This window comes from Xiphophorus maculatus, chromosome 9, assembly GCF_002775205.1.
Source record: "Xiphophorus maculatus strain JP 163 A chromosome 9, X_maculatus-5.0-male, whole genome shotgun sequence".
Taxonomy (NCBI): domain Eukaryota; kingdom Metazoa; phylum Chordata; class Actinopteri; order Cyprinodontiformes; family Poeciliidae; genus Xiphophorus; species Xiphophorus maculatus.
Genome location: NC_036451.1, coordinates 16,907,862 through 16,922,407, shown reverse-complemented (window position 1 = coordinate 16,922,407; position 14,546 = coordinate 16,907,862). Strand labels below are relative to the sequence as shown.

At 40.3% G+C, this 14,546-nt stretch overlaps 1 protein-coding gene across 1 annotated transcript; it reads right to left on the bottom strand.

The window, feature by feature from the left end:
* Positions 1-22: 22 nt before the first annotated feature.
* Positions 23-14,289, bottom strand: ankrd24 (ankyrin repeat domain 24). Its single transcript, XM_014471367.2, has 22 exons — positions 13,662-14,289; positions 12,231-12,361; positions 11,347-11,435; positions 11,172-11,236; positions 11,030-11,087; positions 10,780-10,850; positions 10,582-10,688; positions 9,941-10,113; positions 9,455-9,477; positions 9,113-9,205; positions 7,619-7,741; positions 7,403-7,522; positions 7,155-7,284; positions 6,853-7,031; positions 5,590-5,753; positions 4,422-5,191; positions 4,024-4,340; positions 3,640-3,873; positions 2,393-2,569; positions 2,135-2,302; positions 1,008-1,073; positions 23-440 (listed from the first exon to the last, which is right to left on the bottom strand). The coding sequence occupies exons 1-22, from the start codon at positions 13,731-13,733 to the stop codon at positions 372-374; spliced, it is 3,399 nt and encodes a 1,132-aa protein (XP_014326853.1). The 5' UTR covers positions 13,734-14,289; the 3' UTR covers positions 23-371.
* Positions 14,290-14,546: the final 257 nt, after the last annotated feature.

Here is a 14,546-nt window from a genome sequence, read left to right as displayed (position 1 = left end):
GTGAAAAATAATCACAAGGGAGAGCAATTGTTTTCCTTTTTATTATAACAACTTTATGTAAAATCAGTAGACTTGTCACACGATCAGTGCTTGATTCTATCATCAAAATACCCACTCTGTATCTACATATCTCCTATCATTAGGTTCTTACAAATAAAAAAAACAAAACAAAAGCATTCCCCATTCAATTCTCTTGAATATTACTACTCAGGCAAGAATTAGGGTTGTTGTTTGAGGTTCATAATATACACATGCAGCTATGTCGGACCGCGGATTGGCTGTGTTTGGCATTCTATCTTAGGTTTCCCTTATCTTTGTCCTATAGATTAGAGTGATGGAGCTTTACATGTGTGGTGCCAGTTGCAGAGACTTCAGTGTCCCTGCTGTGACATCCTCAGGATCTGAAGCAGCAGACATTGTACCTCTTCATCCATGCGACCCTGTTGAGCAAAGTGCCAAAGCCCATTACCAGGGAAAAATTATGCTGTAAATTTCTGGTCTGATTGCAACAATATTAAACTATTACATGAGCACTGTTCATTTCTGAATTTCTTCCACATTGGGAACTTTAATTGAACTCTTTCAGACACTGGCCAACCTAGGCATACCAATAGTTGTTAGTTAAAACTACAAACTAGGTCAGCTCAGGTAATTTTGAAAAAAGTCCAAGAAGTTCTCTCCTACCTTCACGTATAAACAGTATAAGGCTAATCAACAGATTAAGCTGATTTCATCTCGAGTTTCTCATGACATTTTTCAGTATATATATTTATCTGGCCAAACTGTAATTCAACAAGCCGAGTTGCTCATAATCTATTTTGTTTTCCCTTTTTTTCTCAGTACAAACATAATTTAATTGGCTCAGGAATCAGACTAAATATGGAAGTTTTGCATCAATGAACCAGATAAAACAAACCCCATATACTCAACTAACCACATGTAACATACACTTAACAATGAGACAGTTTTACATTTACTTTGTGCATATACATGTATTCTTAACTGACCTGTACAGCTGCTAGTAAATGTGAGCGGTACACAGCCACCACCTGTTTGTGCTTTCTCTCCCAGTCCTGGAAAAAAAAAATCACTTCAGAGTTAAGAGCCAGAGTATCTGATACTCAATGTACTGATTAGAGATATCCTGATCTGATGCAACCCAAGTATTAAGTTGGTTCTATTTTTAATTATCTATACTGGAGTACTCGACTAAATTCAATGTCTTGATCCAGGTTGTTGTTGTATCATCTGTGCTTTTGTGCATTTAAATCACAGCCCAGTCTTACTACACAGGCATGTTATTTTGCTGATCCAACAAGTCTGGCTTTTAAGTCAAAAGCCCTGCAAGGGCTTTTGCTTTTGCAGTGAAAGAGAAAGTCTATCGTCTGCAACAGTTCCTCGTCAGCCTGCGTGATCTCACCTGAGAGCAATTTTAATTTTCCTATGTTAAAAACAAAGTGCTAAGGTTATAAGCAAAGAGGACAGTTTTTTTTTTGTTTGTTTTTGTTGCTACGTTTGAGTATGATTAACTACAATAGCACTAAAATATGAGTTAATTTATCAACAAGTCTTTTCAGGATTAGCTTAGCACTCCAGGAAACTACTCTGCGTGAAAAACATTATCAGCAGAATCATGAAGTATTGAGGAACAATGTTTCTCACATAAATTAGAGGTGCACTATTCTGTCAAAGGTAATCACTGAGCTGCCTTTATACACATAGGAGCTTCAATGAAATCCGTGGGATTTATTATGGTATTGGTCCCCCTCTTTGCAGCGTCAAGGTTTTACTCATTGTTTAAAAGGGCATTTTACCCTGCCCACCGCCTTCCTATGCAAGTGAATTAGCTGTCCACATTTATTTACATCTGTGACCTGATAGAAGCACCTGAATGTGATCATAGTGTGTGGAGACCAAATACCTTTGGCATTACTGTATGCTTAGAAACAACAGACTGTCCTGCACAAACCTCTGCTGAAATAAAACATTGATTGTTGTTATCATGCGTATACATTGGATTAATTTGTGTGCAAAAAGTATTTAGATTTATCAATACATCCCTAAAATTGATACAACAAATATTTATGGTATTCATATTTTTCACATTAAACTACTTCTGTCACATTTTGCTCACCTGCAGCTGTTGGGTGAGTATGCCAACCCTGTTCTGCAGCGCCACCTGCTGGCCTGGATTGCCATGTTGCATGGAAGAAGACGAGGGAGGGGATGGGCTTCCGAGAGGAGGGGAGAGAGCTCCCAAGGCCTCTTTGAGCCGGAAGACTTCTTTGGAAAGCTCTGTTATCTAACCAAACGTCAGACAAGACGGGATGAAGTTTGCCATCTCAAAACCTCAACCACGCGTGTTGTTAAAAACAGAGCTGTACTCTGTTACCTTACGGTCCTTCTCTTTGACTAGACCCTGGGACTCTTGGATGTCTTTGTGGAGCTCCTGGATGTGGCTGGACCGGGATTGTAGCTCAGAGAGCTGCTTCTGCACAGCCACCAGCTGGGATTCTGCCGCCTGCCTTTCACTTTTGTGAAATAGCGCCTCCCTCTGCACCTGGAATACCTAGACCAGATTAACAACAAATGTTATATGAAGAAAAATTATTGTGCAGACCGGGTTTTCTGATTACAGCTGTAGGATTCTTTCACCTTCATTAGCCAATGATATCAATGTACAACCTAGATTTTGGTTACATTATGTCACAGTACAACCACAAACTTTAATGTATATTATCCTGTTTATGTTGAAAGACCAGCACAAGTTGGAATGTTAAGGATATAGGGTTTTATTTGTACAAAAATTTTAATTTGTAGCATGACTAAAACCCCTTCAGTCTAACTCTGTACAATTACCTTTCACTGCAAGTCTCACTATATGTCTTAACATAAACTTTTAATGGGACATCTTCTGACCTTTTATTAGAAATGGCTAATTCTTACCACTCGTCGAAAAGATCAGATTTGTAGAGTGCATGTCTAATAGATGTCCTGCTGAGAGACTGGCCACCTGAGTTGTGGATTCATGAGGCTCTTCAAGATTTACCAACCTTGAACATCTTTGCCGCTTCTCTAACGAACTGTTTAAGTAGATGACCATTATTTGGTATGTTTGATATTGTGAAATCATTTTTACATTTTCAGGTGATGAGTTGAACAGTGTTCTGTAGTATGCTTAAAGCGTTGAATGTTTTTTTTTTAGAAATTAACCATAGCGTAATATTTTTCCCAATTTCATCCCTATAGTATTCCTTGGTCTTCAGGGTGAGGTCGATTCAATAATTTTGTCAAACTTTTAAAGATCTCCACAGAACAGCCAGACTGACAGGTCTCAGATCAAATTATAGGACAAAAATCTCGATCAAGTATTTATATTAGAACACCAGAGCCCAACATGTAGCAAAACTACAGAGTGCTAATTCAACACTACTTTTAAAACATCCATGAGCACAAAGAGGAATCATTGCAACAATGATAGGCAATGAAGAGGAAAAGCATTAGATGAATAATGTAAAGGGTAGACAGAAGCCCCAAAGGAAGCACGGCTCAGTGTGTCGCAGAAACAATAACATCTACTTTGGCTTTAGAAGCCACTAAAGAGGACTGACAACAGACCCAGTAACATGCTGAACAAACCTCCGTGCATGTCTTCTCGTGTTTCCTGGTGAGGTCGTTGAACCGTGCTGTGATGGCATTGATCTCCGCCTGTAGAGAGAGGCGCAGTGCCTCGTGGTCTTCCTTGGAGATCAGACCCTGTTCTGCAGCCTTCTGGGACTTCAGCTCTCTCAGCTCTGTCTCTTTCTCACTGAGGGCCTCCTGCACTGCTGCTGCACTGCTCTCACTGGCCTGCAGGGCGTGCTGGAGCTCTTCCTTTCAAACAAGGAAGCACAGGTTAGATCTCAGTTTCTAAAAATCTGTCCAGGGGAGATTTGAATATTATAAACAAACTGAAGCAAAAAGGGGAAAAATTGTAAGATTTACTTGCATTACTTTTTTTATTTCTTTCTTCTCTGCACTGACCTTGACCTTCTCATGCTCCTCTTTGGGAATGGCGTCTTGTTTGGCCTGCAGCTCTGTCTGGAGATTAGCTGCCTGCTCCTCAGCTTGAGCTCTTAATGTTTTCTCCTCTTGGAGCTCCTGCAGAGTTTGAGCAAGCTGCTCCGACACTGCAGACAGTGCCTCTTTATGCTTTGAAAGTGGCACAGCGTCTTTCAGCTGCAAGGAGTCTTGCGCACGGCCCTCCCGCTCGGCACAGAGGCAGTCCAGAGCCTGGGCTGCTTCCTGCCTCGCCACCTCCAGTTCCTCCTTCATTGCTGCCAAAGTTTGCCTGGACTGATCTGACCAGACACAGTTGGAAGACAACAGAAGCTAAATTGTCAATAAACACAGAAGTATCCAATCCAGAAAAGTAAGCCAACCTGATTTGACGGAGGGCTCTGAGCTTTCTGAATGGCCCTCCTCCTCCTCCTCTTCTTCTTCCTCTTCATCTCCACGTTGAGGAGTTCTGAGTCTCTCCAGCTCCAGGAGGGCATCATTGAGCCGTCGAGCCACGTCTGCCCTCTCCCTGGCAAGTTGTTCGCACTGGAGTCCAAGGGTCACCTGAACCTCGTCTAGCTCTGACCGGGGGACGCACTTCCTCAGCTCTCCCTCCAATTCAGCCAAGCGCTCCTGAAGACGCCGGACCCGATCCCCATCTCCTGCCGCTGCTCCCTCTTTCCCTGAAGTCCGGCTCTCTGCCAGGGCTGCCTCCAGTTCAACAACTCTGTCACTTAGGGACTTCACGCTCTCTGCCTCTCCTCTTTTGTTTTCTTCTTCTTCCTTGAGCACAGACTCTATCTGAGCAGCCTGGAGTTCCTTCACTTTCTCTGTCAGCTGTTTGATTGTGTCATTGTCCCGGCCGCTCTGACCCTCTGCCTCGCCCTGTCTCTCTACGAGCTTCTCCTCCAATTCCGTCACCCTGGCTCTCAGCTGCTGCGCCTCCTGGCTCGCACCTTCTTCTTCTGCAGCTGCTGCACTAACGTTTCCTTCAGCGCACTCCACAGAAAGCACTCCAAGTCGCATCTGCTCTTTTAGCTCCTCCAGCTCAGACTGGGAGGAGGCCAGCTGCTCTTCTAAACCACGCAGCTTTTCTTCTAGAGCTCCTGTGATTTCTGGATCTCCGCCTCCATTCTGAGAGCTGCCTTTGCTTCTGCATGACATGACAACAAAGTGACGTCAACACATGCAACTTCTCAGCAAACAAGATCAAAAGTCAGTTTCTAGCCATGAAATATTTTTTACCTGTAAAAAGATAATCAAATCTAGTAAGTCTAATTTATTATTACAACAAAGAGGATAATTTTAATACAAACTATTGCTTTAACAACCTTGCACAAGTGTTTTAGGATAAAAAGAAAACCACGGTGCAATAAATCTACGTAGAAGTAAATATATGGCTTCTTTTTTGAATAAAGGACCTTTAAAAAAAACATACTTGGATTTTGAAAGAGATATTATTGTGCTGATCTAAAAATAGATGATTCATGGCTAAGTGAAGTGTAGAAGCTGCACTGAAATGCCTGTGGTGTATAAATGAAGTCAGCTCACTGCTCGTCAGAAACGCTGTAGGCTTCCAGTGAAGCCTGGGCTTGAGAGAAGCGCTCCTGAAGAGCTTCAAACTCCTTCCTCAAAGTCTCATACTGAGTCATGGGCACTGAGTCTGAGCTGGTGGTCTGCATGTCCGTATCATCTTTCTCAAACATCTCCAGCATCTGTAACCAATACAGAAAGAATCATAGTCGAATAAGATGAGTTAAATCTTATAGGGACACATTTTTTTCTTCCTTTTTTGTGGATTTTATATTCATACTGTAAAAAAAAACTTTCAGGAGCGGACTTTTGTTTGCTCAAGTAGTGAATAATGTGTGTCTAATAATGCAGACATATGAACAGTCTACTACTATTCTCTTTTGTACTTTAAGTTATTTATGTATTTTAATACATCATTTTATCAATTCAAAAACACTACATTTGGAGTTTAACTTCATTGTGATTTTCTTCGATCAAGATTTCACACAGGCTCAAATTATTTCTGTCATGAGAATCTCAGATTTCTTTCTGGCTTGAAAAAAAAAACAAAAAACATGAGGTTATTACGGCCTTGACTGGGTCAATAGTTGATACCATACTTGATTTTGAAACTCAGAGTGCGGGAGCAAAAATGATTGATTAAAACCAGTTTTGAAAATTGTCCCTCCTTTAAAAGTTTAGTATACATTTAATTCTTAACAGGGCTTAACAACTTCAAACCTTACCATAGATATTTAGTGTTTTAAAGCAGTAAGCCACCAGTGTCTACCTGCGAACCAAACTCACTTTGCCATTTGCTTATCAGCCACTAGAAGATTTTTCTGCTTCTTATTTTTATCCATCCTTACAAAGTCTATTCTTTTGGTTTTATCCCTGATCTCTGAGCTGATGTTTCTCTGTGAGGTCTTTTGTCAGGCAGCAATGCTAATCTTACACTCTGAGACTGGATCCCTGATGGTCATATTTGCGGTGGCGAACAAACAACAAAAGGTTTACACAAACTTCATAGATAAAGAGTTCTATTTTCTGCAACCAAAATTATCCAGATGAAGGGTGATGTTTACAAAATGATTCCATCTGATGCTAATTTGTTCATGACTCTCTCAGGGATTTAGTCATGAACTGTCTCTGTCTCTGTAAGCTTCTCCAATTCCGTCACCTGCAAGTGAGTGCAGCATCATGATGAGTTTTCTTTTGGTGATTGTCACTAATGTGCGAGTCAGGAACACTCAGCAGGGAAACCCTACATCTAATTGACACCACTATGCTGTTTTGCCTTACCTGCACTTTAAGGACAAGTTCGGCGTTCTGTGAAATTAGTTCCTCTATTTGTTTCTGCAACTCAGCGACTGATCCTGGGTCTGCAGGAGCAGGAGACGGGCCGGGTGAGTCCGTATCTGTTTGTGAAGAGGCTTCATCCTGGGCAGGGGACACTCTAGAACGCTTGGAGAGCAGCTTCTCTACAGGGAACATTCAGGAGAGACCAAAACAAAAGTGAATCAATTGTCTTCCAGACAGGTCTGATGCAGGGAAGTCTATCCATGTTCCATTCCTAGAATGGGAAAGTTCTCAGGACTGTATACCAGGGAAGTCCAGCATTTCATCCATATCCTCTGAGTCACTGGCCCCTATCCCATGAGCCCCCTTCAGCTCTTCCAGCAGCTTGTCCCTCTCAGCCTCTGCCTCCTTCAGATGCTGCTTTAGTTGGGACAGCTATTGTGCACACGTACAACTGGTGATTAGAGCTAGTTCTTATTATTTAGTTTATGAATAAAATTGACTGATTCAGCAATAAAAGCAGAAGAAAGTACTTTTCTCTAAAAGTCTGTACCTCCTCCAGAGCAGATAGGGCGCTCTGCTGCTGCTGCTCCAAGGCCTTAATCTTCTGAAGCAGGCGCCCTCTCTCCAGTCGCAGCCGTCGGATCTCCTCAAACACTTCCTCATCCTCTGCCTAATCCACACAGACAATCACAGAAATCAGAGACAGAATTTCATGCAGCATGAGAACCAAAGAAATCAGGAAAATGTAGTAAAAGTAAAGCTTTACCTGAGATGATTGCTGAGTTTCAGGGGGTTGGGGAGATGGAGATTGGGATTTCTGGGACTCAGGGGATTTGGCAGGGAGCGCTGGACTTGAAGACTTGGCAGATCCCGCTGAGAGGTCCTGGATCTTTGTGATTGGAACAAGAACAAAAAGTGTCAATGGAGAGATGATACCGCCAATCAAATGTTTACCAAAGGAATATCTACATGGGAACACAGATTGAGACAAATGTCTTTTTTTCTTTATATGGTTTTGTCTTAGGTAAAAAGTCAGCAAATGACAACAAGAGAGTGACTATACCTACTTAAATTTGCCGACATATGCAATTGTAGAGAGGTGAAAAACAAGTCAATAGTAAATGAAAACAATAAGTAAGAAAATAGGCACCCCAACATTTCTTTTTGTATCTTTAATTCCTTGTTACAATAAGTTATTTAGGGTTATTTCAGTTAATCTGTGCAATACCACATACAACCGCTAGGGGTGCTGCCGCGATGGTGGCATAAAAAGGTTGAGCACACAAGAAAAATAAATCTTTCGGTTGAATGTGAAGGAAGCTCAATGTGTGTGTGTGTGTGTGTCTCGTCTTTCTCATACCCCAGCATCACACGCTGAGGGAAAATTATTCCTGCATTACTCTCCGCACATCCACGGTTGCAGGGTAACAATCAGAGCAATAATTGAAAAGTTTTAAATAACCAGAATTGTGACAAGTGCGCTACAGAACTATGCAGAATGTTGAATATTGGGTTGACTAATTCTCCATAACAACTATACTGCCTGTCCCAATTGATTATTGGGAGATATATTGTTCCTACTACCAACACATCTTGCTGGACTTTAACTGTGGGAAAGGTTTCTCATGCCTACTGTTCAGCATGGTGTAGGAGGTGTAATGATGTGGGACCATTTCTCTACCAAAGGTTTAGGTTTTGAGGACCTTGTTGGATTGAATGACATTATGAATTATTTGAACTAAAAGGACAATTAATTAAAAACCTGCTGGTCTGTGCTAGAAACTGAAAACGGTGTGATGTTGGTGGTCCAGCAGGATATTGATCCAAATAGAAATAGTTCACGAAACACAAAACAATGAATTTCCCATGACTAAGTGTCAAACCTAAATCTTAATGAAAACATGTGGTGAGAGTTAAAGAAATGAGCACATGAGAAAAGACCTTTAGGAGTCTGGATGATCTAGAGAGATTTGTATGAATAATGATCAAAGATGTGTGAAATGTTATTAGAAAGCACTAAGTGCTGTCCTTTTGACAAAACATTAGATACTATAAGCAGGAAATTCCAATAACTAAGGTACACATACTTTAATAATCATCCAAAACATATTTCTTATCTGAAATAAAAGATCAATTTATTTAAATCTGTACTGTGGGTGAAATAATAGTAGATAGCAAGCTGACATGATGAGTGTACATTAAGGCTGAGAACTATAAATGCAAAAATACTTGCCATCTGTTGAAATGATTGTTATTGTACCTGGAGAGGAGAGCGAGGCGGTGGAGGAGCTTTCCGTTTTCGGGGGGTTGTCCCCCCTTGCACTGATGAAGCGGCTGAGGGGATTTGAATGGGCTGCGTGGGAGTAAGAGGGGGATCACAGACAAGCAGAGGTCAAGCTGAACTTAAAATAAGAAACAGAACAGAAGAAAACCCAAGATAACAGAAAGGGTCAGTGACAAAGAGGAGAGAAAGCCATGAAAATGAAGGCAGCACACTGAAAGAATGACTTCATATTGGAAACATGCACAATATGATGGGCCAAAATAAGTCATGGTCTCATAGATGGAAGCAGTGATGCAACATACAACTATGCAACATTACCTCCTCGCCTGCGCTCTGAGAAGCTATGTAAGCATTGAGGAAAAAGACACAGTGAGCTAAAAGTAAGAGATACATTGAAATAAAATGAAAACTTGGCGAATTTTCCCTGCCACCAGTTTTTTCATTGTTGTCTGGGCTGTTGATGAATCTCAAAGTAAATACACCAAATTAAAACATCATTTCATGGTTAGTCTTAACGTGCATATCAAATCTTCATTATCATGACCCATCTGTTTTCATATGCGCACACAGACTCACTGGGCAAAATGTTTGTTTCTTTTTTTTTTTTTACCCCAGTCTACAAACACACCCAGTTGTGCTTCTTATCAAACAATTACAGATACTTTCTGGGGAAGCATTATGTAAGACAAATAAACGGTTCAATTAGCTTCACAGGAGATCTTGTGAACCCGTTCAGGACAATAAATTTATGCACTTCAAAAGAACAAGAATGACACAAAACACCCAGAAGGCCTTGTTTTGTACCTGGGGGTACTCCATCCTGCAACATGCGAACAATGCATTGGTTGCCTGTAGTTATGGCATAGTCAGCAGCTTTGTGGCCAAGTTGGTCAACCAGTTGTGTGCTTGAGCCCCCTCTCAGTAGAGCCTCTACAGTCTCGACACTTTCACTCTCACAGGCGAGCATCAATGCCGACCTGACCATCAAGAAACAATTATTAGAATAATAAATACCAGTGTTCGATAATATCACTTAAGATATATAAAAAATATCCTACAATAACCCTAGTGAGAGCTAGTTAGTTCACTCAAAAAAGAAAGTCCATTATATTTCCAAAAGCTGTCTGAAATTTGTTCTCCATCTATGATGATTGTCTTTGCTGTGAAAATATTTGCAATTAGAAAATATAATTTAATTTGATATCTGGATTATTTCAAGAACTTCCACTTCGCGTTTCGGAACCTGCCATTTGGAGAAACAGTGAGAGCCTGTGATCCCAGCTGGTTCATAAACATGTAACTAGTACAGCATTTTCTAAAACTTAGGAGCTCTCCATGCATCCTGAGTCTGACTGCTAAGAGAATAAATGTAGAAAGATATGACATTTATTACTACTGCAGCAAATTCTCTAGTCTTGGAGAAAAACATCTGAGCAACATTGTACCTCCCCTGGTTGTCCTGTGTGTTTGCATTGGCACCTCGACCCAACAGAAAGTCACACAGCTCCACTCTGCTCATCTGGGCCGCAAGGATCAGCGGTGTGGCTCCGTCCTGAAAATGACATCATTCAAACATCACCTAGAGCATTACATTCTTACAGCAACCAAATAACACATAACATAACTACAGTCATCAAACTTACATTGTCCTGGACATCAAGGTTGGCTTTAAAGTCCCACAGTGTCTCAGTGCTGGACAAACAGCCACTGATCGCTTTACGATCCAATCAAAAAATAATAAAAAATAAAAGAATAATATAGAACAGCTTTTGCAATGTCATAACATTGTATGATTCAAACAACTGGTGTCAGCATCTAATAACTCTTAGATGCAAAGGTATGATAAGAAACTCTAAAGAAGAATTTGATATTTGCAGATAACATTGCTAGTACCTGCATGATGCAGTGGTGTCCTGCCAATGCCGTCTGTGCAATCTACCGCCAGTCTCTCCTAAGGCGCCACACAAAACGATCAAATTTGGCAACATTTTTTCTTTGCATGATCTGGATCAGATACAGTGTCACTGATTTTTACCTGCAGCAGTCTCTTTAAACACTCGTGCTGACTATTTTTGGCTGCAAGATGAAGTGCGCTGAAACCTGTAGCCAGCAGGTTGCAAACAGAAAATCCAAATATATGTTTGCATATCTGGCAGAGGCTATTCTTAGCTTAAAGAACATAACATGCTTCCCATAATCAGATATCATACCAGCTCCGTCTGTGACGCTGACATCTGCTCCATGAGATATGATTACCTCCAGGCAATCTAGTCTGCCTCTAGATGCACAGAGGTGGAATCTGACAGAAGATATACTAACAAGTCAATACAAATGAGAAGAATACAGCTGGCGTTTACTGATATTTCTTGCCATGATTCCTTTTACCAAATATTTTTTATTAAAAATGAAGGCATATTTTAGTCTCTACGTTACAAGAAAGACCACAGGTATATTTGAAACTGATAACATTAAAATATTAAAATTAAACTACAGAAGTTATGCATGACAAAAGATGAGCTTTCTATAAGTCTTGATAAAAAAAGTTTTCACTCTACTTAAGTGACATCCTGAGGCAATCAGTAGCACTAGATTCTACTTGGGGGTATCAGATTAAAGATAATAAACTTTTCAGATTTTATTTTGTAAAAACATTTGAAAACTATAAACATTGTGTTGTTCTAATACAGAAAATACCAATCATAGTAATAATAATAATTAAAAACACACTAAAGTTTGTGTTTGTAAAATTCCAAAATGGGAAAAAGTTTTGTGAGGGCAAATCATCTGGAATGATTCCTGATAATAAAGAAGAAATTCTATCTCCAAGTCAATGTTCCTAAAAAAAGACATGTTTCATGAGCAAAGGGCCACGCAGTAAAGAGTGAATTAAACGTGTGAACAGAAGCTTATCTCAAATTTTTTTTTCTTTGTTAGTAGAAAAATTATTTGTGCTTAGGTAATTGTTTTTTCTTGTTTCTTTTAAAATATCAACAGCTATAATGAATAGAGCTAATAAGCTATGACTAAGTAAATAAAACAATTAACACCAAGAACAAAATTTCCAGCATTTGTAAAGATAAAATGTCCAACTTACGCTGACTTGCCCTCAGCATCCAGCTTGGTTGGACAGAGACCTTTTTTGACAATGAGGGCAGTGACTTTGTCAGGTTCATTCTGCTCCACAGCCTGCAGCAGCCTTTCATCACTCTTGCTCCAGTCTTGACTCTATGGGAGTGGGGGAGCCAAAGCAAAATTTCCTTCCAGATCAGCAACGCCCCAATGAAAACTGAAAACCCTCTTTATACAATGCCAGCTAGAAGTTTACATATACTCATAAGTGGCATGAATGCCAAAAGTTTAATATTAGCCTTCCTTCATCACTCAAAAAACAATTTTGATGTATTTTTGGAATCATTGTCACATTAAAACACCCAACTGTGCCCAAGTTTGCCTCACCTGACCAAAACTACCACCTTCGATGAAAGGAAATTGGTCAGAATATCGCTAAAACCAACTAAGAAATTGCCAAAGTTCAAGTCTGTCATAAACTCCAAGATTTTGGAACACCAGTGTATGCACTGTGTAAGAAGGTCAGTATGCATCACCATGGGTTGAAAGAATGTTGACCAAGAAATAGGCAACGTCTACCATGACTGAACCTTGCAGTTGCCCACCTGTACAAATCAATTACCTTTCATTTAAATATTTCACAGTCCAAGAGAACAAATATGGAGCTATTTGCCCACATTTGTTTGGGCAAATAACTCAAACAACAGTGCAGTACATTGTGAAAAAGTCACGGTAAGGCTTCTGAAGCTCAGAACATTACGCCCACTGTCATGGTAGTGGCAGCAGCTTCATGGTATAGGCTGTTGCCAGGGATTACTTTGCACAATGTGAATGACATGACTTTGACATGGCGAGGTGTTCCAGCAGAAATATGATCCAAAACTCACACTACAAATGGTTTTAAAATGGATGTAGCAGAGCAATATTAAGCTTATGGAAAGGGAATTTTTCAGACTGTGGTCAAAAGCTAAACTAGTTCAAGAGCCCTAAATTAATCCAAATGAGTTCTTGTACTTCTAAGTGAAAGAGTAATCAAAGATATAGCCAGTGACATGACCACATGTCACTGGCTATGTCACTGCATAGTTAAGGTTCAACACCAAGTGTTAATAGGAAATATGCTATTTTGACTGTCTAAATTATAGGAACCCATGAGTAAATTCAAAATTTTGCACTATATTTGTTTCTTGTGTGAGAGAACTTCAAGAGAAGTTCAAATGTATCATTAAAAGTCCTAAATTACTTTAAAAATCATGCCGATGATGAGTATGTGTAAATACCCGACCAGTCCTGTACCTCTCAACATTCCACACACTGTTTGAAAGCTGTTGTTCATGTAAAATAGTTCCAGCTAGTACTATTCATTGAGATATGTTATAAATGGCAAAAAAAAAAAAGATAAATTAACGTCAATTCTTGTTTAGAAATTTTACAAACAGAGACAGAAGATACCTACTGGCAGCGGCAGCAGGCTGAGACAAGGACAGAACCGCTTCATTAGGCTAAAAACAGGCTGCTGGGGATCCATATTGCTAGCATAGAGTCCACCAAAACTAAACACTGCCAGAGAGTACAATTTTACCACTGTATGCTACATACCTACATCACATTTCAGTCTCTCAGAAAAATCAATGAGTTTCTGGAAAGAAAAAAAAAACCTTCCAGAGGTCAGAGCAACATCACAGCAGAGATCTGCATAGCAGAGAATCTATACTATTTTTAAATCCTACCTCTGGTGATCTATAAACTGTCACATACACACATTGACACAATCCCTCCCTGTCTTCACAACACATCCCAAAACAGCATCCTCTGTCCGGATTCGGAAATAGTCTCCTTTCGTCTTGCTTCAACTGCATGCACTGGCCCGGCCGGTCTGTCCACGACAGTACCCCTCCCTCCTGTCCTCATTTCTCTGAACTGATCATTTCCCCTGCTGCCTTCTTCTCTGTAGCAGTTCCCTTATTTGCTACCATTAGTTTTTGTCAAGTCCTGCACTGTGCTCCCCCTTCCAATCCCTGCTCCCCTCCTGCAGCATAGTGAGATCTGTTTCTCTGCAGCTACAGAGTGGGGCCTGTGTGATGTGAGGACTCAGCAAAAAGAGGGGGGAGAAACGTGGGATAAGCTCCTGTTTGCCCTGCTGGCTCGGGTGGCAGAGTCTGTCTGCGTAGCTGGCCTTAAAAAGACCCTTAACCATGTTCACCCATATTGCTTAATCTGGTTGTTATCATTGAACTTGTAATTTGGTCTCTATAAAGGTATCAATAACAGTGCCCAAACAAAACACACAAACCATTAGAGGGAGCGTAGCTTTAAATTTATATAATAATTGATTTATCAG

Coding starts and splice junctions, on each gene's coding strand:
- ankrd24 (XM_014471367.2), bottom strand. CDS start 13,733: ATGGATCCCCAGCAGCCTGTTTTTAGCCTAATGAAGCGGTTCTGTCCT. Junction 11,237..11,346: donor CAGCGTCACAGACGGAGCTG/GTATGATATCTG, acceptor TGCTGGCTACAG/GTTTCAGCGCACTTCATCTT. Junction 4,341..4,421: donor AGAGCCCTCCGTCAAATCAG/GTTGGCTTACTT, acceptor GTGTCTGGTCAG/ATCAGTCCAGGCAAACTTTG.